The 21,311-nt window shown below is 50.0% G+C and overlaps 1 protein-coding gene across 6 annotated transcripts in view; it reads right to left on the reverse strand.

Moving 5' to 3' along the window:
- Window positions 1-21,311, reverse strand: part of LOC148643346 (unconventional myosin-Ic-like) — a 71,089-nt gene that overhangs the window by 8,904 nt on the left and 40,874 nt on the right. For 5 of the 6 annotated variants that reach the window (XM_088616061.1, XM_088616060.1, XM_088616064.1 and 2 more), the window contains 25 exons: window positions 18,271-18,426; window positions 17,945-18,060; window positions 16,466-16,664; window positions 15,867-15,947; window positions 15,599-15,778; window positions 13,736-13,834; window positions 12,895-13,008; window positions 12,490-12,561; window positions 12,056-12,175; window positions 11,267-11,349; window positions 10,620-10,725; window positions 10,155-10,235; window positions 9,625-9,716; window positions 9,148-9,242; window positions 8,887-8,933; window positions 7,566-7,646; window positions 6,089-6,194; window positions 5,484-5,601; window positions 2,766-2,879; window positions 2,261-2,337; window positions 1,964-2,032; window positions 1,330-1,414; window positions 723-882; window positions 426-509; window positions 46-139 (listed from right to left, as the gene is read on the reverse strand). In XM_088616061.1, coding sequence (XP_088472187.1) covers window positions 46-139; window positions 426-509; window positions 723-882; window positions 1,330-1,414; window positions 1,964-2,032; window positions 2,261-2,337; window positions 2,766-2,879; window positions 5,484-5,601; window positions 6,089-6,194; window positions 7,566-7,646; window positions 8,887-8,933; window positions 9,148-9,242; window positions 9,625-9,716; window positions 10,155-10,235; window positions 10,620-10,725; window positions 11,267-11,349; window positions 12,056-12,175; window positions 12,490-12,561; window positions 12,895-13,008; window positions 13,736-13,834; window positions 15,599-15,778; window positions 15,867-15,947; window positions 16,466-16,664; window positions 17,945-18,060; window positions 18,271-18,426 — 2,629 coding nt within the window. Of the gene's footprint in view, window positions 1-45; window positions 140-425; window positions 510-722; window positions 883-1,329; window positions 1,415-1,963; window positions 2,033-2,260; window positions 2,338-2,765; window positions 2,880-5,483; window positions 5,602-6,088; window positions 6,195-7,565; window positions 7,647-8,886; window positions 8,934-9,147; window positions 9,243-9,624; window positions 9,717-10,154; window positions 10,236-10,619; window positions 10,726-11,266; window positions 11,350-12,055; window positions 12,176-12,489; window positions 12,562-12,894; window positions 13,009-13,735; window positions 13,835-15,598; window positions 15,779-15,866; window positions 15,948-16,465; window positions 16,665-17,944; window positions 18,061-18,270; window positions 18,427-20,528; window positions 20,550-21,311 lie in introns of those variants that run through there. The other variant, XM_088616065.1, reaches the window with a different exon arrangement.

Here is a 21,311-nt window from a genome sequence, read left to right on the forward strand (position 1 = left end):
GCTCTTTCTGAGTGGCTGATCCTTCGGGAGCCCAGCAATACTCACTCAAGCGGCTGCTCACAAAGAGTTTGGGCACGCTCTGTGGGTAGTTATCTTTCTTGTCCTTGAAGATCTCGCTGGCCACCACCTTCTGCTCCAGCTGGGGGAGACACGGATAGGGCGATAGAGATCAAGAAAAACAGTCAATAGTCACAAGCTGATTGTCAGCACAGACCAAAAGAAGGAACACACAGCATCCTGGATCATTCACTGAGCAGCTCAGAGTCATGTGAGACTTTTCCCAGCTTGGAAATGTACTTCAGTAATGCAGCTTTCAAATGACGCACAAGAACCCCAAACAGACTAATCTAATACCCCCCCCAGGACAGCCCCCGCCTGACTCCAGTGTCCGACTGGCCCCTGCCCAGGACAGCCCAGGTTCCCACCTGGTTTTTCCACTCGGGATTGATCCTCTTGCAGTAGCTCCACACCATGTTCTGCATGCACATCTTCCTCAGGTGCTCCGAGGCCTGCAGCAAGGGGAGAGCAACCCAACCATCACCTCCTCAACATCGCTAGTCAGGGATCAGATCAGGAGGCACAAACACATTGTGGGCACCAGTTTGAGGCCAGGGATTTTGCACTGATTGTCATCTCTGGGCTTGAGAAACAACTGGAGTTCATACAGTTTGTGCTCAAACAAGAGGTAGCTTATGCTCATTTTTTGGGGTGCCGTGGGGTACCTCAGCCAGCGCAGGCGGTGGGGTGGGCCAGCTCTTGTCCAGGACGGTCTTGGGTAAGCTGCGCCTCAGGCTCATCAGGAAGGAGTATCGCACATAGTCCAGGAAGTAGTCGTTCTCCGGGCACCGCGGCTCGTGGCGGTAAATGAACCCCTTGATGAACCTGGGGAGAGAGAGTCCAGCAAGATGACCACAACCCTGACATCTGAGCACTCAGAGAGGGGGAACCGATCGACCCATTGGACCTGATGATCAAATATTCACCTCACAGCCTATTGGTATGTTTGAGGGTCATAGGACATTACTCATGTAACATCAAGAGTGGTTCTGAAGTTAATTGGCTTAATCAGACAGGTGTGGCATGACATTTGGGCACCTAGGAGTAATGACAATGAGTGCACTCACAATAAAAGTGCACTGCAGATAGAGGAATCCCAGCAACATCTATACTCAAGGCATCATTTTGGACTACAAACAAGTCTCTTACTAGTTCAGCCCTATGGTGTTCTAAACCATGTACCCTCATATGGCATACGATCATCAGAGCAGCGCCAGTGCTGCTGTCAGATCTGGCTTCAGGACGGCTCAGGGTGAACCAGGGCCGCTGTACCTGCGAATGGTGTCGGCTGCCCATCTCCTTCGGGCGGCTCTCCTCCTGGCCAGGACCCCTCGCCACCACGCCTGGATTAGAATCGCTGCCAACAGAGAGACGGCATCACTGATGGCACACTGCCCTGCGGCACCCACAGCCCAGGTGGCCTTCGCAAAGAGGCATCAGGTCGATCCCTGAGTGCTGAGCCTGAAAGTCGGCGTCCCCTATGAGACGGAGCTCTACACAGTACTGGTACCCTCCCCGGCCCATCGTCTCTCCGACGACAGTGCTGCCTTTTGAGCACTACTGCTGCTGCAAAACAGTTGTCTGCAATAGAGCCTGCGAACATCCCTTTTTAAACTGTGGAAGTGTTTCAGCACCACAGAACCAAAACTAAGATGCAAAGCTTCTTGGGGAATTAATTCAAAGACACAGGGGAATGCAGTCCTGCAGATCTCCTTCAGTCGCCCCTAGAGCTTGCAAACAATTCCTAGAGTTAAGTGATTTGAGTACTTGCAACAGAATAAGAAACTGCAGGGTGCAGACAAGAAACGTTTAAGCGACAATATATTCAAACAAAGGTGGGATCTGTAAATTCATCATGGCGAAGGATGAGGGCAGGCATTGGGGAAAAAGATGGCGATTCCCTTACCGGACTGCCTCAGCTTGTGGTACTTGGTTTTCTGCTGGTATCCTCTCCACGAGGCCTGGAGCTTGGTGGCTGAGGAAGAGAGAGAGTCACACAAGTCTAATCTACACCAGCCCAGGGAGGCTCCTGGCTCATAACCCTTCTATTCTCCAAAGCTTTGATATGAAAGTGACACTAACTTTTTCCAGACTCTTCTAGGGTTTGGGGGAAATATTTCTCTACCAACATTTTGAAAAGGAGTAATCCGACAGGAATTGGCTCCTTCCCGACTCCCCTTCTCCTCCTTTTGATCACACTCACCCAGGCCATGTTTTCTTGCCTCCAAGGCATCTTCCGTGGCAAACAGCGTCTTCGGGAAACGGATGAAGATTTTAGATCTGTGGGGACGCAGATGGGAAGCGGTGAATTCCCGATACGGTCCTTCCTGCTGGACAGCACCTGAAAGTCACACTTTCCTACATTTCCATCTTCCCCCAAAACCTTGATCTTCCACCTTCCACCACAGGCGCAGATCCCGCTCCGGTCCGGTGGCTCTGTGGCTCAGGATCTGTGCCTGTGGCTGGAAGGTTACCGGTTCAAATCCCGCAGCCGGCAGAGGAAGCCTACTCTCTTGGGCCCCTGAGCAAGGCCCTTCACCCCAGCTGCTCCAGGGTCACTGTATAAATGGCTGACCCTAAGTTCTGACCCTGTCTGTGTGTCTCATGGAGAGAAAGCCGAGAAATTCCTAATGCAAAAAACTATATGGCCAATAAAGTGATCTTATCTTATCTTTTACTCTTCCAGGGCCAAGAGTTTCAAGGCTCACCTGCCCAGCTTGTACTCCTCAGGCTTGTATCCCAGGTGCTTGACCAGCGTGGCCACTCCGTCTGCCAGCTTCCCATTCCAGTTGGGCCAGGTCTCTGGACACAGCGACTTGTACCTGCAGGCACATCAGCGGGGCACTGACTGTCCAGTCTGTGCCATAAAAACACCCAGGTTCACTTGTTCTAGTGTGCCAAGCTCTCTAAGAAAGGCCAAAAACAATTACACTACTGAAATTAAAAATAGTGGAAAATACATTTTTCCATACCTGCGCTGTTAGTTGCTACGTATCTCTTTAAAACCTGTGTACCTTAAGAAAATCTTGCATGACGGCAAATATCTTGGAAAATGATCATGTTCGGCCACAGCCACAAGGCAATGAGACAGAGCTGTGTTCAGCTGGCATCCTGCTCAAGTGTGGGCCAGCCCACAGGAGAGGGAGAAGTCATTCTGTTTCTTTGTCTCTTCTCTGGCACACTCCTGCCATTTCTCCTTGGGCAGCATACCCACTGCTCGGCAACTGCTGTGTCAGGCTCTTCTACTCTCCCACCTGCCTGTAGAAACTCTTCCTGCCAGCACTGCCTCCCAACTCCACCCCTTCCAGAGCTCTGTGGCCATTCATAAACCCCTTTCTGTTCTCCCACTTCTAGAGCCCATTCCACATGAGAGCCACTCAGCCCCTGACCAGCTTTCACGCTCTGAGGATTGTCAAACTGCTCTTATGCACTGCAAACAAGGGACACACACCCAAAGGCTGGTTCCACTGCTACTCTGTATCTGTCTGTTAATGATCCTGCTTTAGTTTTCAAGATTTCATTTTTTTTGGTATTTGTTCTGCATGGCGCATTGATTTGAGTAGAGTAGTTTATTGCCATATGTAGACGTTCATTGGAATTCTTCATCGCCCTGATCTCTCGGGACATACACAGTACAACAGACAACACCGCACAATGTAGACAACAGGAACCATAAATATATTCTGGACAAATAAATAAATATGTAGTAGTGAAACCGAGAAAAAAAACATGCCTGGTGAGGATGCTCACTGCAGTGGGATAGAAGCTGTTCTTGAGTCTAGTGGTCTGTGCTTTAACAGTGCAATACCAGAGGGCAGGGGGGAGAACAATTTGTGTCTGGGATGGTTGGGGTCCTGAAGGATGGATTGGGCTTTATGGCGACAGTGGATGGTGTGGATCTCACCATTGATGGTAAAGCACCACCTGTAATCCTCTGTGCTGTTGCCACAACCCTTTGTAGTCTATCTCTTTCATGCATGGCAGTGAGGACACGTTCTATGGTGTTGTGGTAAAAGTTCATGAGGAACTGCTTCCCCAAACTGTATTGCTTTAAGCGCCACAGAAAGTGCAGGCGCTGTTGTGGCTTTTTCAGACTGGCTACAGTGCTGTGACTCCAAGCCAGGTCAGTGGAGATCTGCAGACCAAGGAACCTGAAGCACCTGACAGTTTCCACTGCTGTGCCATTGATGCTGATTGGGGTGTGACTCCCTCTGGGTGTCCTGAAGTCCACAATTAGTTTTATTTTGTCTTGTTGACATTCAGGCCAAATTGTTGTCAAGGCACCATCTTGTAACATGCTCCACCTCACTCCTGTATGTGGACTCATCTTTGTTGTTGATCAGCCCAATAATGGTCGTGTCATCTGCAAACGTAATGATGTGGTTGCTGCTGTAAGTGGCTGTCCTGTCGTACAAGGAGTATAGCCTAGGACTGAGACAGCAGCCCTGTGGGGCTCCAGTGTTTAGGATCGCTGTAGAGGAGATATTGTTGCCAATTTTCACCACCTGAGGTCTGCCCATCAGGAAATCCAGTATCCAGTTGCAGACAGATTTGCATAAACCCAGATTCCTGAGTTTTGGGACCAGCTTGGCAGGAACAATTGTGTTGAAGGCCGAGCTGTAATCTATAAACAGCATCCTAACATAGGTGCCCTGTCAGTCTAAATATTCGAGGGCAGTATGCAGTGGTTCCTATTCGGGCGGTAAGCAAACTGAAGTGGGTCAAGGGAGTCTGGGCTAGAGCACTTTATATAGGACAATACTGAAGTGAGAGAACTGGGCGGTACTCATTCAAGCAAGATACCTTGGTCTTCTTGGGCAGTGGCATAATTGTGGTTTTCTTAAAGCACTCTGGTACAATTGACAGGGACAGAGAGAGATTTAAAAATGTCTGTGTACACTGGAGATAGCTGGTCTGCACAAAGTTGTAAATAGTTGTAACACTATTGTGCTTGCATTCAATGTCATCCCTTTACATATTGCAAACACTCTGAACATTGTGACCATGAAAGATGTCTGCTATGCAAAGTATTATTTATTAATAGCTCCCTTTATACGAGAGCATGGAATGTTCTGTAGCCTCTGAAAATACTTGTTGACATTTTTGCGCCTTTTCCATCTCCATCAATAAACAGTGAAGAGTTGCAACACCACACATTCTGCAGCTCGGAGGGCGGCCAAAGAAAAGAGCCGCTTCAAACACAAAGAGAGAACAAACATTCGCAGCATCCAGCTGTCACTGAAACTATTTCAAGGGTCACCAGCGACAAAGAGCGCCCTGTGTGTCGCCACAGCAGGGCTTTTGTGCAGCTGGGTCTGCCACCAGCCGGCTGGGGAGACGTAGGAGCTGCTCTCCATTCCTCACCTGGACTCCCGCTGTTCGTTTTTCAACAACAACATGAAAACAACCAGGATGCCCCAGCTCACCTCTGCAGGAAGACCTCGTACTTGCGCCGGTAAGCAAAGCCAGCTCGCCGCACACGCAGGTTCTCCATCAGACCCAGATACTTCACCTGGTGTCGGATCAGAACCTCGTCGAACCGGCCTGGAGGGGGGAGGGGGGGGGTGAAGGGAGAAAAGTAGTGGAAGGTGAGGCAAACAGATGACAAACTGGAGAGAGAAATCCGTTTGCCTACTGAGGAAAATCAGTTAAAACACCCACCAAAATATCCTCAAACTAGCAAAGCTGAAAAACAGGTCAGATTTCATTTTTAATCCAGATCATGGACTAAACAGGTCCTCACACACTAGCCCCAGGTATGGCCACCATCCCCTGGAAATAATCTGTACTGACTTGCAAAATACCTCAAGAAAAATCACCCCTGAAACCTAAAACGCACATTGCCCTCACACAGATGATCATGAAGCAGACAATGCAGAAGTCTGTGAATACCCAAACAGGGAGTTCCCTTCAAGCCTGAGGCTGAGAGAACACATGCAGAATGATGTCTGAGTCCAGGAGCGTTTTTCCAGCTCATCCCACACAGACACACAAGTACATATTGCTCATCCAGGATAAGAGCAAGAGTTACCTGCTTGTTTGGCATCGTTGGGCTTAATGCAGCGAATGTAGGAAGGCTCCTTGGACATCAGAATTTCCATCAACTTGGTCAGGCTGTTCTTGAACTGCGTAGCAGCCTATAGGAAAGGAGAGCAGAGCTTTTCAGTGGTGAACTGGAAAAGAGCCGCCTAGCGACGCAGCAGACTGAAGTTCCTCTGTGTTCTGGGACAGGCCACGACAGCGACAGAGATGCCCAGTGGGGCACAGACAGGCTCACATTGTGCCACCCCATCAGCCAATCGCCTCGGAGGTTGGTAGGAGGGGCTGCCCAATCAGAAAAGGAGGCTGGCTGTCTATGTTCCCACACTCAGCCCTGAAAACAGCCAACGGCCAACAAAAGTGCCAATTGTGAGGGTTTTCCATCCTCAGCCTGCACCTGGCCTTGCAGAACTGAGCACATTCCTGTCTGTGATGGACAGGGTGGTGGGTGCTACCCGCCTTGCGCCACAGGGCTAGCCAGCACCTCTCGCTGCCCTTTCCTTTGAAAGAATAAAGACCTTCTTGTGCTCTTCTTTCCTCTCGCTCCTCCCCCTCCACTCTTTCCAGAAAGTATTAACTCAAGCAAGAAAAAAAATCTAAGCATCCAAGAGTGAAAATCCTTGAAAAGATAAAAAAAAAAGCTTGACAAAAGTAGAGGAAGATGGCGAGACTGAACTTTTCTGAAACGCCAGCGCATGTGGAAGAGAGTCTATTAGGGGAAGCCAGCTGTGGCAACGGGGCTGAATCATCACTTCCATGGGTCAGAGCCAGACACGTGTTTTACCTGCTCCCCTGGCTCAGGACAGGGCCTCATTATCAGGGCTAGAATAAGGAACAAGTCCCTCTTAATGAACTTGGGTTTTGGTGCCTCCAGCTGAAGAGCTGGGGTCAGAGGCAGAGCTCTGCGTAGTGCCCTCTTTCCTAGATCTGAAACACGGTATCACACTGCCTATTCAATCTCGGAAAGCCCTGTCCCCTAAAAGAAGAGTTTCAGTTTGACCCCCTGTTTAGTTGAACCTCTTAAACTCCCAGCCTCTCTCACCTACGATCTGAACCCTCACAGTGCCATCTCTCTTTATCAATACTTAAACACACACATTGAAATCTACCTTTACCTCACATGTCAAGAAGCTCACTCCTCAAAATACTCTATCCTTTATTTCATTGTTGATGTATGATTTTGCACATCTGATGTTGTTTTGCACATTACCTGTTACCTGTTGTTGTTTTGCACATTGCCTGTTGTCTCCGTCTTTCTGTTCTTATACAATTGTATTGTTGTTTTTTTTGTACTACTTACCGTCTGAGAGCTAGCTAAATAGCATTTTGTTATACTATATACCCGTGTATGAGTATAATGCCCATAAACTTGAACTATGACCAAAGCGCCCTCCTGTGGACGACGCCCCTCATGCTCCAGCACACTGTGACGTGAGGAAGCAGTTGTGTCCCAGGGAGGGGGGTCTCACCGTCTCGGGGCGCTTCTTGTCGCTCAGCTCCTCCCTGTCGAAGCAGCGGGTGATGATGGAGTTCTCCGACTGGCACATCACCTGCAGGACGGGCAGCTCGTCAGACAGGGGCAGACCACCTACACAACCGCCCCCTGACCGCTGCTGTACACCCCGAATCCCAAACGTCTACCTCTGGAATGTTCTTCATCCGCTCAGGAAAAAACAATTTTGCTTTCTCCTTACAGTTTCACTGCGGCTCCATGCTTCTCTTGACAGCTCAAATCACCAGAGTGAAGCCCAGAGAGACCAGCAGTAAATCCCTGAGACTGATGGGTAAAACTCGTGCCGCCAACTCGAAACACCTGTGTCTGATTCCCAGTAAAACCTACATCAGGATCTTGGACCAAGCCCCTGCCTGCTGCTGGCTCCTGCCGAGCTGCGTTTCCTGACCTGTCGGCAGTATATTATCTACTCTTCTCTACCTTGCTGTCGTTTTTTTTTTACATCAAAGGATTCCGCTATAAAACATCATGCTGGAACAGTGCAGGTGCTCTGTGGGATACAAACACTCATACTTAAATCGCAACCTTCCTTTCTTATAATGTACTGTAATATTATTTTATACAGTATAGCACTTTTAAAAGTGGCTTCTTAAAGCACTTTACAGAACCACACAAAAAAATACACAATGAGAGGAGAAAGTAGACGGGGGTACAGAATACCGTAGGAGCAAAGGGGTAAGTAACAGCTCCGGGAAAGTCGAGGCTCTTCTAAAGAAGAAGGTTTTTAGTAGATTTGAAAGAGCTCAGGGAAGGTGCCTCTCTGATATCCTTAAGGACAGTGTTGGGGCATAACAGGAGACTGGAAGATGTTTCAATACTAACCTTTATTAGAAAGACATCAGTTTAACCCCATTTCTTTTTTCTGCTATAAATGGCTAAACAAAATGAAGCACTATCTGGCTGTTCCATTCCTTGTCATTAAGCTTCACTGCAGAAAAGCATATCTCTCAGTCTCCTGCGGGGCGATATGCGGATCTCAGATCTAACATGTCCATTGGAAGACCTCTATCGCAACAGGCATGCATATCCACACACCCCCCAAGCTTCCCAGCAGGGAGACAGTGGGCGCTTTGTCGTGCTACATTCCTTTAAAACAAAAACTTTCCCATGGGGAGACCAGGAGTAACGGGGGGCCATGGCCCCGTGAAACTATGACTACAGTGCCTGCAGGAGAAGATAATCTCTGCCTGGGATCTCACAACAGCGCTGCATGATCTCGTTACACAAACAAACACAACAGACCTTGGCTTCCTGTTTTCGGCAGACACCGGACTCACCTCCTTGAGGCTCCTGAAGAGTAGATCATTGTTCTTGTCCAGGAACCCTGGAAAACAGACAAGACAATCACATCTCAACAAGCAGCTCTGCCAGGACTGCCGTGCTTGAGTCTGAACTGCTCCACCCACCGCGGAGACAGAAACACAGCACATGAAAATGAACGATCTGGGCTGGTTTGGTTTGGTCAAACAGCAGCGAGTAGAATATTCCAAATCCTCCGAAAAGACCCCCCGGCCCAGCCGCTCGCCCCCCCCCCTCACCGTTGACGTTGTAGTTCACCTCCCCAGCGTAGTGCAGCAGGCGGAACTCCTCACGGCCCATCACCTTGCGCGTCTTCCCATCAGCCAGCTTGTGTCTGAAACAGGCAGGCGTCTCGCGTCACCACACTGGACACCAAACAGGGGATCACGGACCCAGGCACTCAGGGGCGTGAGGGCCTTCAGTGACTCAGCGCTGACAGGATGTCTTGCTTGCTCTTAACTACTACAGACTAATCTTTCAGCTTCCTGCTCAGCTGGAGCGGAGCAAACAGAACCTTTTGAATTTTTCTGATCTCCAACATGCTGGGAGCAATTATCCGCATGGGACGTGAAGGAATGAAAGATACTCAGCAGTAAACGGAGTGGGCACGCTGTCCTGTTGAGTGAGACGAGGACCAAGACACTGTCACTGTGGGTTTCCTACAGAAAAGGCGGAAGCCTCCTTATTGGCTGAGGTCTCCTGGGGGCTGGACTCACGTGACGAAGTGGGCGTGTCCTCCCAGCGTATCCTCCAGCTTCTCGAGGAAAGTGATGTCACTCGCGTCGCCGGGGCGCAGGCACTCTTCATCCTGAGGGGTGTGAGGGAGAGAGGCAAGGAGGAACATCAGTAACTGCACCAATACAGCAGGCTGGTGCTTCACAGCTCCATTTAGGTGACAATTAGCAATACAATTATGTGACTGAGTCTTTCCCATGAAAACTGAAGGTCAGGAGCACCGGGTTTTAAAATACTTCGCTTGGGCTTTTAGGATAGTTATTTTGGGTAGCAGAAAATGGGAATCTATAGCAGAAACCCTAAGTTTCATATAAATCCCAACCAAACTCTAGGCTCTGTAAATAAAGGGGGTCTAGGGATTTTAACTACCACCCCTGATCCTTGTCTTTCTTTCTCTTCCCAAGGCCTTCCCTGTGAAGTTTGACATTTGTCTTTACAGCGAGAGGAACAGTGACTGAGGTGTGGAGCCCCAGACAGGCACAGGAGGTGGAGGGGAGGCCTGCAGACTCACCAGCACAGAGATGATGCCTTTAAACTTCTCCTCCACTAAGTCACAAATGATCTTGTTGTTGAAGTACTGCACAGGCTCCCACTGCAACACACACAGCAGTGTCAATCACTGGAACCACAGGACACACAAATACCAGCCTCTTCTCGAACACCATTCCGAGTAGCAGCAGTGCTTATGGCAAAAGCATCACTTCAAATGTTGAAAATTACAATAAATTCTGAAAATCCCCATAGCTATAACTCCTTATAGGATGATGCCACAAACATAAACAAGATGTTTTATGGAAATGTAAGCTCCTGTCCCAGCTGGTCTGTTAGCGCTGTTCAGTTTCCACAGTCACCCAGAAACAGCAGATCTGCCCTCCCTGACCACCGGACAGCAGAATGAGTTTGCGCTGCAGAGGAAACGGCTGGGATCTGGGGGGGGGGGGGGGTTGGGGGAGAGGCCGGCTGGTGGCAGGATTACCGTGATGCCCTCAGACTCGTACTCCTCCTGCTCCGACTTCAGCGTCAGCTCGATGAAGAGCTGCTGCAGCTTCTCGTTGCAGTAGTTGATGCAGAACTGCTCGAAGCTGCGGGGACACACAGCACGTCACCTGGGCCTGCGCTCGAGTGCAAAGGACGGTCACATCCTTCCTACCACAGTCAGAGCCGGCTAATCTGTAGCCGAGCACAGTGAAGGCGAGGTACAGCACAGACAGGGTAGTGCCCGTTACAGACCCTGAGAAACCATTGTCAATGTGCCAAACAAGGTGAAACAAAGCCAAGCACGTGTGCCACAGTACACTCACTAGGAAGTGTGAATCAAAGGATTAAATATGACTAATTGTTAGCATTAAGCAGCTCAATGCTCATTATTACCTCACCCTGAAATGGTTTAACCGCACACAAGACATTTCTTAATCGGCAGAAGCTGTTCTATATCCGCTGTGTAAAGCTTATTCATCTGGTGTTTTGAGTTTCATAATCGATAACTCTACTAGCCAATCATTAACGGCTCAGACCTTTCTTTTCTTCATTGTAAACTGTGTACGTGTCTGAAGCAGCACCTTGAACCACAAACCCGCAAAGCAGAAGGAGCCGGTGTCTCTAGAACAGGCAAGGAGCTGTTACCTGTTGTTCTGGAAGACTTCAAACCCGTAAATATCCAAAAGCCCAATGACAGCCGCGCTCTTACTGCCTGGGTACACTGGGTCCTGCCGAGAAAAGACAGAGCAAGAGGGAAGAACATAGTCAGTCCTACACAAGCCAGACCCTACCACTGAGACATGTGAAACAGACATGACTGTACTGCATCGTATAAGAAACAAATTCTTACTCAGAGAGCGAATCAACCTATGAATATCGGATCAAACTCAATCAAGTGAAATCAAAAGGAATGTATATATGGTATCACAGTAACCGCTGAACCCCCTGTAGCTCTTACTGCAGATAGGTGCCGATATACTCCCTATCATGGGTGCCTGCTGCCGTGTCGCACAAACGCAGTTCTGTCCGAAACTATGGGCAACATGTACTACTCCTGAAATACAGGAGACAGCAAGTGGACAGCAGAAAACTGGCCCCCTTCTTTCCGTGACAAGTTGTTGAGCTGTAGGCAAGGAGCTGACATCTGCCCCTGCCAGTGTTCTATTAATTACCTCCCTGCATTTTCCATCTGAAGACCGTGTGCACGTAGGACCGAAATCAGAAGGTGTTCCTTTACACAAAGCATCGCTGTTGAGGTTGCTTCCAGGAGATCCTTCAAGAAGTAGGTGATCGAGATCCTCAGACTACTTAGCACCGTGGGAAGGGATGGCCTGTCTCCAGTCACGTTCAGGGGAGCCACACAGGGCCTGCCGTAAGGGCACGGAGTCCCCCTGTTGTCGTGTGGCCAGGAGGGATTGGGATGAGTGGGTTTACCTTGTAGGCCAGGGACTCGTTGATCTTATTGACCAGCCAGGAGAAGGTCCTGCCATAGATAGCCTTGGACAGGGCGTCCCGCGCATAAGCAGCCTGCTCCAGATTCAGAGGGCTCATCAGCTGCACAGAGAGAGGGTCACAAGAGAAAATATCCGGTTTGAGTCACGCTGTAGGTCAGCAGGGAAACCTCCATGGAAAATCAAAGGGACATTTAAATGGAGGTTTTACAAATAACAGAACCTTGTTCTACAATTTTAATTCTCACTGGAGACATTCACAATGGGCTCGATTCAAATACAGACAACAAGAACTCTCAATCACTAACAGATGGCAGAACGGGTCACTCTAAGCCGACGAACTGGGGAAACCTCTGAGTTTATAACCCGAAACCCCAACAGGAAGACGAGACTCAGCTTTGAAGTCTGCAAGCCTACCTCCTCCCCTTTGGCAGTGATCTTCTTGTGGGTCAGAGCCTCCTTCAGAGCACAGCCCTCCACTCCCAGCAGCTGCAGGGGGGGGGAGGGGGGGGGGGACAGGTCAGACACCAGACACTGGGAAAGGGGCTTTGCGACAGAGTAACCCTGGCTCAGTCGTGATCAGTCATGTCTAAGTGAGCAAAACATTCTTATATGCAAAAGCACTGCCGACATTTTCTGGAACAACTGGATGAAACGCCTGGCGCACAGCTCATACCAACCAGCAAACATCTTACTGCTGCCCTTGCCTTAAAGGATGCGAGATTAAAGAGAGAACACTCAAAACTTTCACTTGCTCAGTGTTGTTTTACACTTGGCAATACTGCTCATTACTGACGCAGTGGTGGTCCCCCAGATACGTACCCTGGCCAGGTATCGGAAAGGTGTTTCTGTGGTGATGAAGGCATTGCCGCCCTCCTCCCCTCCGAACTGCACGTTGCCCAGGTGCAGCACGCTGGCAATGATGTTGAGCAGCTCCTGTGGAAGAGGGGCTCAGTGAGGTATGGCTCCTACATGCACGCGACATTCCAACTTTGCTGCCTGTCCCTTACAATCCAGCTACTCCACCACTGATCTGATCCTACAGATGTCATTCAGAGCACCATTCTGCGGACTGAAAGAATGACCCAAATCAGTCTGCTAAAGCTGCTCACTTTCATGCTTTCAAGCTACATGTAATAATCCACTGCTTGAACCCCGTATTCCTCCATTCTCATGTTCTTCTCCTTGAACAGACTAGATAGAGACATACCCACAGTTGGCCTAGAGCCTATAAATAAATTACACATGTTACCACAGACAGATCACCAGCCAGGCTGCCTGTCTGCCTTGTATACCCTTACTGCATGGGTCTGCACTGATCTCATACAGAGACGCAGTGGCGCAGCAGGCAGGGATCTGGGTCTAGAAACGTCACGCTGAATTCTCTGCTTTGCGTGCAGCCTGTGGCTTTCCACCTGCAAAGCCTTTGAAGCAGCAGCAAAACTTTCAAAGAGAGCTCAAACCTACACCTCGCACAGTGCCAGATTTGTAACACTCATATGTGTAGTACTAAACCACATTTAGGAACAACGCTGTAAGACACGCCCCCCCTTCTTATGCTTGCACCAGGTCCATAGCGTGAAACACTCCGATCGGCAAGGCCAGTGAGCGGAGAGCACAGTGCGTCTCCAGGAGATGAGCCGTGACAAACGGGCACTCTCACCTCCACCTCGTCTTCACCGAAGCCGATGACGGACAGGGCCTTGCGCACCAGCTTCCAGTCGTTCTTGTCGTTGATGGAGCTCACCTTGGGACAGTTTCCCTGCGAAACACGATGCCACAGTAGCAAAGGTCAGTGGGCTTTAATCTTTATCCCTCTTCTCGGAGCTCATGGAGATGAACCGCAGCAGGCTAGCAGCAAATGCATAACATAACTCTTATTTAATTACTAGTTCTGTCACCTTATTAAGTGAAATAAAAATAAAATGTAAAATAAAATTGAGGGACAAAGTTGTAGAGCTGCCAGACTAGGATCCAGCTGAAGAATTTTGTGGTGGAACAGTTCAATGAACCTGTTAAAACCTGAATGAACTCTGTGACCATTTATCTTTATTTTAATTTAATTCAAAGGATAAGGTACCTTCTTCACATCAAGACTACTGCCTCCTCTCCTTCTGTGAGACGTTCCCATAACAAGCCTCGATTGTTTAAAGTAAAAACTCCCTACATGTCGGTCTTGAAGTCAGGAGAAACCAGGGTGAATCCGGCTGCGAAGTGAGACGCTGGCCCGGAAAATGGTGGATTTAGTCCGTTTCTGAATTTCTGTTCTGGGCAGAGAGGGGGTGCAGCCCAGCCTGCACTGCACTGGAGCTCGGGAAGAGCCGCCCGCTCACAGAGCCTTAGAGAACAGCACAGGCCCCCTGGGAAAGGACAAACTGATGGACACCTAACCAGCCTCAGATGGGCCTCATACAGCTGAGCAGCGCAAGGACACAAGAAACCACCCTGGAATCATGGGAAGGCACAGACAGGTACACCAACTGTGCCATAGTACAAAAAGACAAACTCCCGTGCAAAATGTAAAGGCACTACACGTGCCACGATATCTTTCCAAAAGGGCATGTCTCCACTCTCTCTGGGGGTACAACCGACAGGAAGAGTCGCAGGGTCCAGCTCTTCAATATCTCCATTGTTTTAAATAAACTTTCTTTCACGCACGTAAGAAGGGTGAAAAAACTTGAAATTCTGTTGAATTCCTGAGTGAAATCTTCAGCTGTTGCTATGATGGGAGGTCTTGGAATTCCAAGCCTCCATTGTACGTGTCTGCAGGTGATTGCAGGCCTTATCAGTGAAGTGAGCCATAAGCTTCAGGCCCCAGGAGAACAGTCCCATCGCCTCAGGGCTGGAAATACTGCCGGAGCAGACCAATGAGAGACCCGGCTGGAACTCACACCGACTGACCAAGTTGAACAGGAAGATATAAAAATTCATACTCGGTCCCGTTTAGTAGCAAACCCCTCTTCTGTACAGGGCAGCCTTTTATGTCTCTAGGGTTGGAGTTTGGGTTCATATGGGAGCTGGGAAAAGTCCCAGATTAGAGATCAGCAAAGATTAGGCTGGTTACAGAATGGGTGATATCTTCTATCAACACATATCGATTCCGAATGTTTTCCAATAAGAGTTTCAACCAAAATGAATAAGTACGGCATAATGTCTTTTATTATTTCAAAGTAGGCCTCTTAAAAACAGACATGAGGCTTTGGATACAAGTTAAAACGTGGGCACGCTAAATATCTACAGCCTTCACAACAACTCTGTTGAGATCAATGGGATACTGGGCGGCTTGTTTACTGCCAGTTACTAGGCATTTCTGAGGCAAACCCACCATGAGTACTGCACATACTGTAAGAGCTCAGTCCAGGAAACTCCAGGTGGAATACAAGATAACACAGACGAGAGGGGGCCATGTGGCCCATCCAGCTTGATTATGTCTCACAGCTGGTCAAAGAGAAGACCCGCACTGTGACCTAATGGCCAAGGGGCTGGCTTGCTGGGTTCTGAAGGAGTCGGCCAGGTCGAGCCTCACCTTGACCAGGTACTGGTACTGCTGGGCGTTCCTCTCCAGGCCCAGCCGGCGCAGCAGGTCCTCCTCCCCCCCCTCGATCAGCTGGTAGAAGATGTGGAAGTTCCGCTCGCCATGATTCTGGTGGACCACCCGGGACTTCTCCAGCAGGTAGTTCAGGATGTGCCCCCCCACCGGAGCCCCCTGCGGGGAAACACACAGACAGACGTGTAGGCGAGGGCGGCGTCATCCAGCGGGGAGAAGGGGAACGGGAGGGGAGAGAAAGAGGTACCTTGAAATCAAACTGAATATCCATATATTTTCCAAATCTGCTGGAGTTGTCATTCCGAAGGGTTTTGGCATTTCCAAATGCCTGTAAAAAAAAAGAGAGGAGACATTTAGCAAAATGTTAAACACGCATCTCTCTCCATGAATGGTGCCTATTTATCTCACTTTGAATGATCTGCCTGGTTAGTATATCTGGGCCGCATATGTGAGCTTCCCAAAACCGAAGCACATTAACCACCTGGAGAACCAGCTGTTTCCTTTTCAGTTTTACTGGAGCCAAAAACACACAGGAAGCAGACAGTAGACAAGCAGGACAGACACCCCAAACCACACCAGGCAGGCTGATGACCAAGCCGAGACCAAACAGCTGAGAGGCCAGAAGCAAATCTGCAGGTGGTTATTATATATTTTTACGTTTAAACGATTCCTTTGTTCTTTTTGGCAGAATAGTAAAAAAAAAATACTCTGTGAAGGAAGTCTGAGTGGACGGTCAGCTTTCTTTGCCACTTGGTACATCTCTAACCCAAGTTGCAGGCTCTGCAGGAGCAAAGTCTGCACCGGAACCACCTCTGGGAGACTCAAGGCCAGTCGGGGGTCACTCACCTCCAGGACGGGGTTGGACTGCAGCAGCCTGTCCTTCACCATCTCCACCTTGTCGCTGGCGGGGCAGGTGAGCGCGTAGTACTGCAGGATCTTCTTGGACGCCTCCGTCTTGCCTGCCCCGCTCTCGCCCGAGATCAGGATGCACTGGTCCCGGCGCTCCGTCCGCATGGCGCGGTACGCGTTGTCGGACACGGCGTAGCTGTGTGGAGAAAGCCGAGGGTTGCGGCGGTACCGGCAGCTGGGTCTGGCAGGGTAACCCGATCTTCCACCGAACCTTGATCTTCCAGATCTTCCACCTTCCACCACAGGCACAGGTCCATAGCCACAGAGCCACTGGGCCAGAGCGGTGGCTCTGTGACTAAGGATCTACGCCTGTGGCTGGAAGGCTGCCGGTTCAAATCCTGCAGCCGGCAGAGGAATCCTACTCTGTTGGGCCCCTGAGCAAGGCCCTTAACCCCAGGTATAAATGGCTGACCCTGCGCTCTGACCCCAAGCTTCTCTCTCCCTATCTGTTTGTCTCATGGAGAGCAAGCTGGGGTATGTGAAAAGACAAAATCCCAATGCAAGAACTTGTATAGGGCTAATAAAGTGATCTTAACTTAAACAGCACCCCTGCTGGGCACTTTGTGCTTGCAGCGCTGTCCGTCAGCCCCAGTGTGCAAAGCGCTGAATGACATACTGCTCGCATTGGCCCTCCACTGGTGCACAGATCACACAGCGAATATGCAGGGACCCCCAACGTATATCCAGCCTGGTACCCAGGTGGCTGTGTCACACCGATTGCTGCCAGAAGGTGGGTCAGATGCATCTCCCAAGACCACAAGATATTCTTGCATGGTGCAATTTATAGAGACTCTCCCTCCCTGAACCCCCCCACAATCCTCAGCCTAAGCACATGGCTCTTTTTGACAGAAAACATGGGGGACAGCGAGAGGAAACTGCTCAGGATTTCTCGCTCATCGCAGCATAATGCGCTCCTTGTTCGCAGGGAATCTTGGTCTCCTAGCAACCGTTCAAACAGCAGACAAACACGGCAGAGAGGTGCGGCACAGTGGGCAGGAAGGAGTCAGCCTGGCCAGGAGCCTCTCTCGCCCTCTGCCTGCCGTGCCTGAGAAGTCCCTCCTGCTACCCGCCCCCCCGAGACAGTGTCCCAGCCCAGCACTGCTGCCCGCTGAACTCCGGGGGCACAACAGGTACATGTACAGATGAATCCCCCCCACTGAAGAGTAGCAAAAGAAACAATGTTCACAATGCCACCTGAAAGAGGTTCAACAGCTGGAATGTTATTTCTTCTTGTCAGCGCGGAATTAACCTTTACGAGTGGCTCTGCAATGCCCTGCTTGCACTCCCACAGACGCACAATGTTCTCCATCTGCGATGCCGTGTTTCAGCCGACAGCGCTCAGCTAGACTGACATCACAGTGCAAGTGCTGCATCTCCGATATCTCGCCCGAGCTGGGGAATGGGGTGGACACTCACATGTGAGGCGAGACTTCATAGAAGTTGACCCCTCGGTATCTCTCCATGTGCTGCTTGGTGTAGATCTCCAGGTCCTTGTACGGGTTCACCGACACCAGAACCGACCCGATGTACGTCTGTGAAAATACAGTGCGGTAATTAGATCAGAATGATTGACATGCACAGCAGTGACTCAAAAATCTAGTCAGATATTTTGCTCTATGACTTCTACACTTGTAGTATGCATCAACATTTGGGTTCAGCTTGTGTGCTAGGCACAAGCTTCCTTCTGCTGTGTTTGTGCCGTCTCGAGTTTGTGCTTGGTGTTGACACGCAGGTTGCCTTACATAGATGAGGTTCTCCTTGAATCTCTTGCGCAGGTTCTCGATGAAGGCCGCCTCGCTGGTGTAGTTCTCCAGGAGGACGAAGTCCTGGACGCCCACGCGGTCCCGTGCGGTCAGAGCGCTCTCCATCATGACCCGCACACCGTCACTCCCCACCGCCTGCACGGAGGGACAGAGCAGCAGGAGGTTAAAAAAAATCGATACATCTGTAGGGGTGAAACCACAAAACAAAAAAAGGAGGTCCGCTATATTAAAAAAAAGTATGGAACTAGAAAAAAGCATGTTGCAGTTATTTATTGCACAGTGTGTAGAGTTCACAAACGTCCCTGTATTGTCAGAGCATCCTGTTCAGAACCTGTGTGGACGCGCAGCAAATATCTGTCAGCCACCCACACTGTGCAGGACAAGCGCCCAGACAAGGGGCACAGGTGAGGCTGGTACTCTGTGCCAGGGCCACAGAGACGTCCCCCTCAGTCCATAACGCAGCAAACCTCTGCAAAGACACTGGAAAACTCTCCCTGCCCTACCCCACCAGCCCCCCGGAAAACCAGAGCCGACCTCATCATCTTCCAAGCTTCTAGCTGCAATTAATCCATTTTCTAGGATGGTAGTTTGCGTTCTGCGCATCAGATCGCGGAACCCACTAAGATCCATGCCGGACGGGTGTCGCTGTCTCCCTGCGCACAGCAGCGAGCTGGAGTCTGGGGCTCTCAGCTCAGCGAGGAGCGGGGAATTGGAGGAGGGATCGAACACCCTGGGTTATACAGAGCAGCTGGAGCTGCTGTTGTTGTTGTTATTGACATGGGACTCTCTGGCTCCCAGGAAAGGGGGGGGGGGAGAGGGCGCCCCCTAGGGACAAGAGACTCATAATTGAAGAAACAAGCTGGCTCAGCAGCTGGAGACTTAACCCTTGATCGACCGGGAGAGCGACTGCTGCAGCTGTGCTTGTCCCTCTCGGGCACCAGTAACTCTCCCTCCCTCGCCTGCTCCCGTGTGCAGCAATGGCCTGTTTTAACACAGGAAATGGTGCAATTGCTTTTTTTGATGGTATTTTTTTATATTACTGAAAAGCTGCGAAATGCCTCGCAAACAAATTAAACGTTTGGCCCTTCTTTAAGTCATGTCCCTTTTAACGGTTAGTCCTGTGCCTTCCTGAAGTCCTGAAGCGGGTGCTGCTGGCTGGCGTCAACATGCCACCTGCTTCCCCCCCGGCCTGTCCGGCTCCAGGGTGGCAGAGGGGTGATAACTGGTCTTCAGGGAGGCCCAGTTCCTTCCCCTTCCTCACTAAGCTGACAGATTCCTCACTCACTCCACTGTCAGTTAATTAGGCCTCGAAGGAGTAGGCGCCCCCAGCACACACGCGAGAGAGAGTTGAGAGTGTCTGAGCACACAGCAGCACCTGCGACCGTTGGCGCAGGGCAAACACACCGGGCTCGGTCACATGACTGCCAGCTGAACACCACCCTCCCCGCACGCAGGGCAGAGGGCGAGAGAGAGAAATCTCTCCAATCGATCAGCTCACTCACTATACTCAACCAGTCCTAACCCTCTCCTCCTCCTCCTCCTTCTCCCAGGGCTTGCTTGCCTAGAGAGATAACAGGTGGGCAAACTTCACACTCATCCACAGTCAGCAGACTGCTCCTGAGCTCTTCATAAAAGACAGAACGATAGAAAGAAAAGTTGTTGCTTGGCACCTTCAGGACTTTAATAAACCATGATCAGGCTTCTTGCACTCCTCTAAGAGGCGGTCAGACATTTTCTCCCTCCTCCTGGTGTAAAAGGTCGTGCCCTTGTCATTTCTCCCGGGTGGCACTTAGGGTTGTCCTGTACTGCAAACACAGTCTTGATTCAAGTTCTAACAGTGCTGAGCATATACAGGCCCTACTGTATTGCTCGGAGCGCGTGTGCATTGTTTGGTGCTGTCTTGCCCTGCCCGAGGGGCAAAACTTCACAACCAGCAACAGGCAAAACTTCTCTGCGCTCTGGGTCCTGAACAGAAAAAAAAGAAATGACGACTCTTCCAGCTTTCTTCAGGAACAGCACTGCTGTAAAAGCTGAACATGGTTAACAAAGCTGTTTACAGTGGGGCTTGGTGAGCTGAGCTCAGGCACCTCAGGACACACAATGACCAGCCAGGCTTGAACGCCTTTTCCTGCACAACAAAAATCACAACTGGTTAACTTGACTGTTAAAGCACAAGTTCAAGGTAAGCATCTAGTGACAGAGAAGAAAAGGGAAAAGCAGATAATTTTCCTACTTACATCATTTTGCAAATGAGAGAGACTGAAGCCTTGCAGTGTGGCAAAACGCCTGGAGTGTGATTTTTGTGATCTCACTTTCTTTCTTCTCACTCTCCTCTCGCACACAGCACCCAGCCCCCCCCGCCGTGCCAGAGGAAAGCAAGAGGAACACGCACTTGTTCTTGCTAAATCCTTTCTGCTGCTCCACAAATCCGTGTGGAAACGGGACCCGTGCCGGCTGGGTCCGAGCCAGAGCACTGGCACAGATCATTTTCACTCCACGGCACCAGGGGGCGACACCGAGCCCGCTGTAAGCCCAAGATGCACTCTGAGAGAAGGGCCGTCATCATCATCATCATCATAATTCCTTACACTTATATAGTGCTTTTCTGGACACTCCACTGAAAGCGCTTTACAGGTAATGGGGATCCCCTCCACCTCCACCAGTGTGCAGCTGCATGATGCAACGGCAGCCATAGTGCGCCAGAACGCTCACTTTGAAAAATCCCTAATCAAACAGGCAGGAAAAAGTATTTCAGATCCTTCCCACATCCTCAACTCTGAATCTCAACTTCTTCCTCCTGGGAAACATTTTAGGGTTCCCAAATGTAAGTCAAGCAGGTACAACCATTCCTGTGTTCCACTCTCCATTAAAGCTGTGAACGCAAATGTCAAGGATAAACTCAATTTTGACTCTTACAACCCACTCAAGTTCAACATGTTTTGTGATGTGTTATAAATGTTACATGTTGTTATGTGTTATACCGTCCACGTGCAATCGAATGATCCGCAATGTTTTTATTT

Source organism: Lepisosteus platostomus, chromosome 22 (assembly GCF_059453375.1).
Source record: "Lepisosteus platostomus isolate fLepPlt1 chromosome 22, fLepPlt1.hap1, whole genome shotgun sequence".
Classification (NCBI taxonomy): domain Eukaryota; kingdom Metazoa; phylum Chordata; class Actinopteri; order Semionotiformes; family Lepisosteidae; genus Lepisosteus; species Lepisosteus platostomus.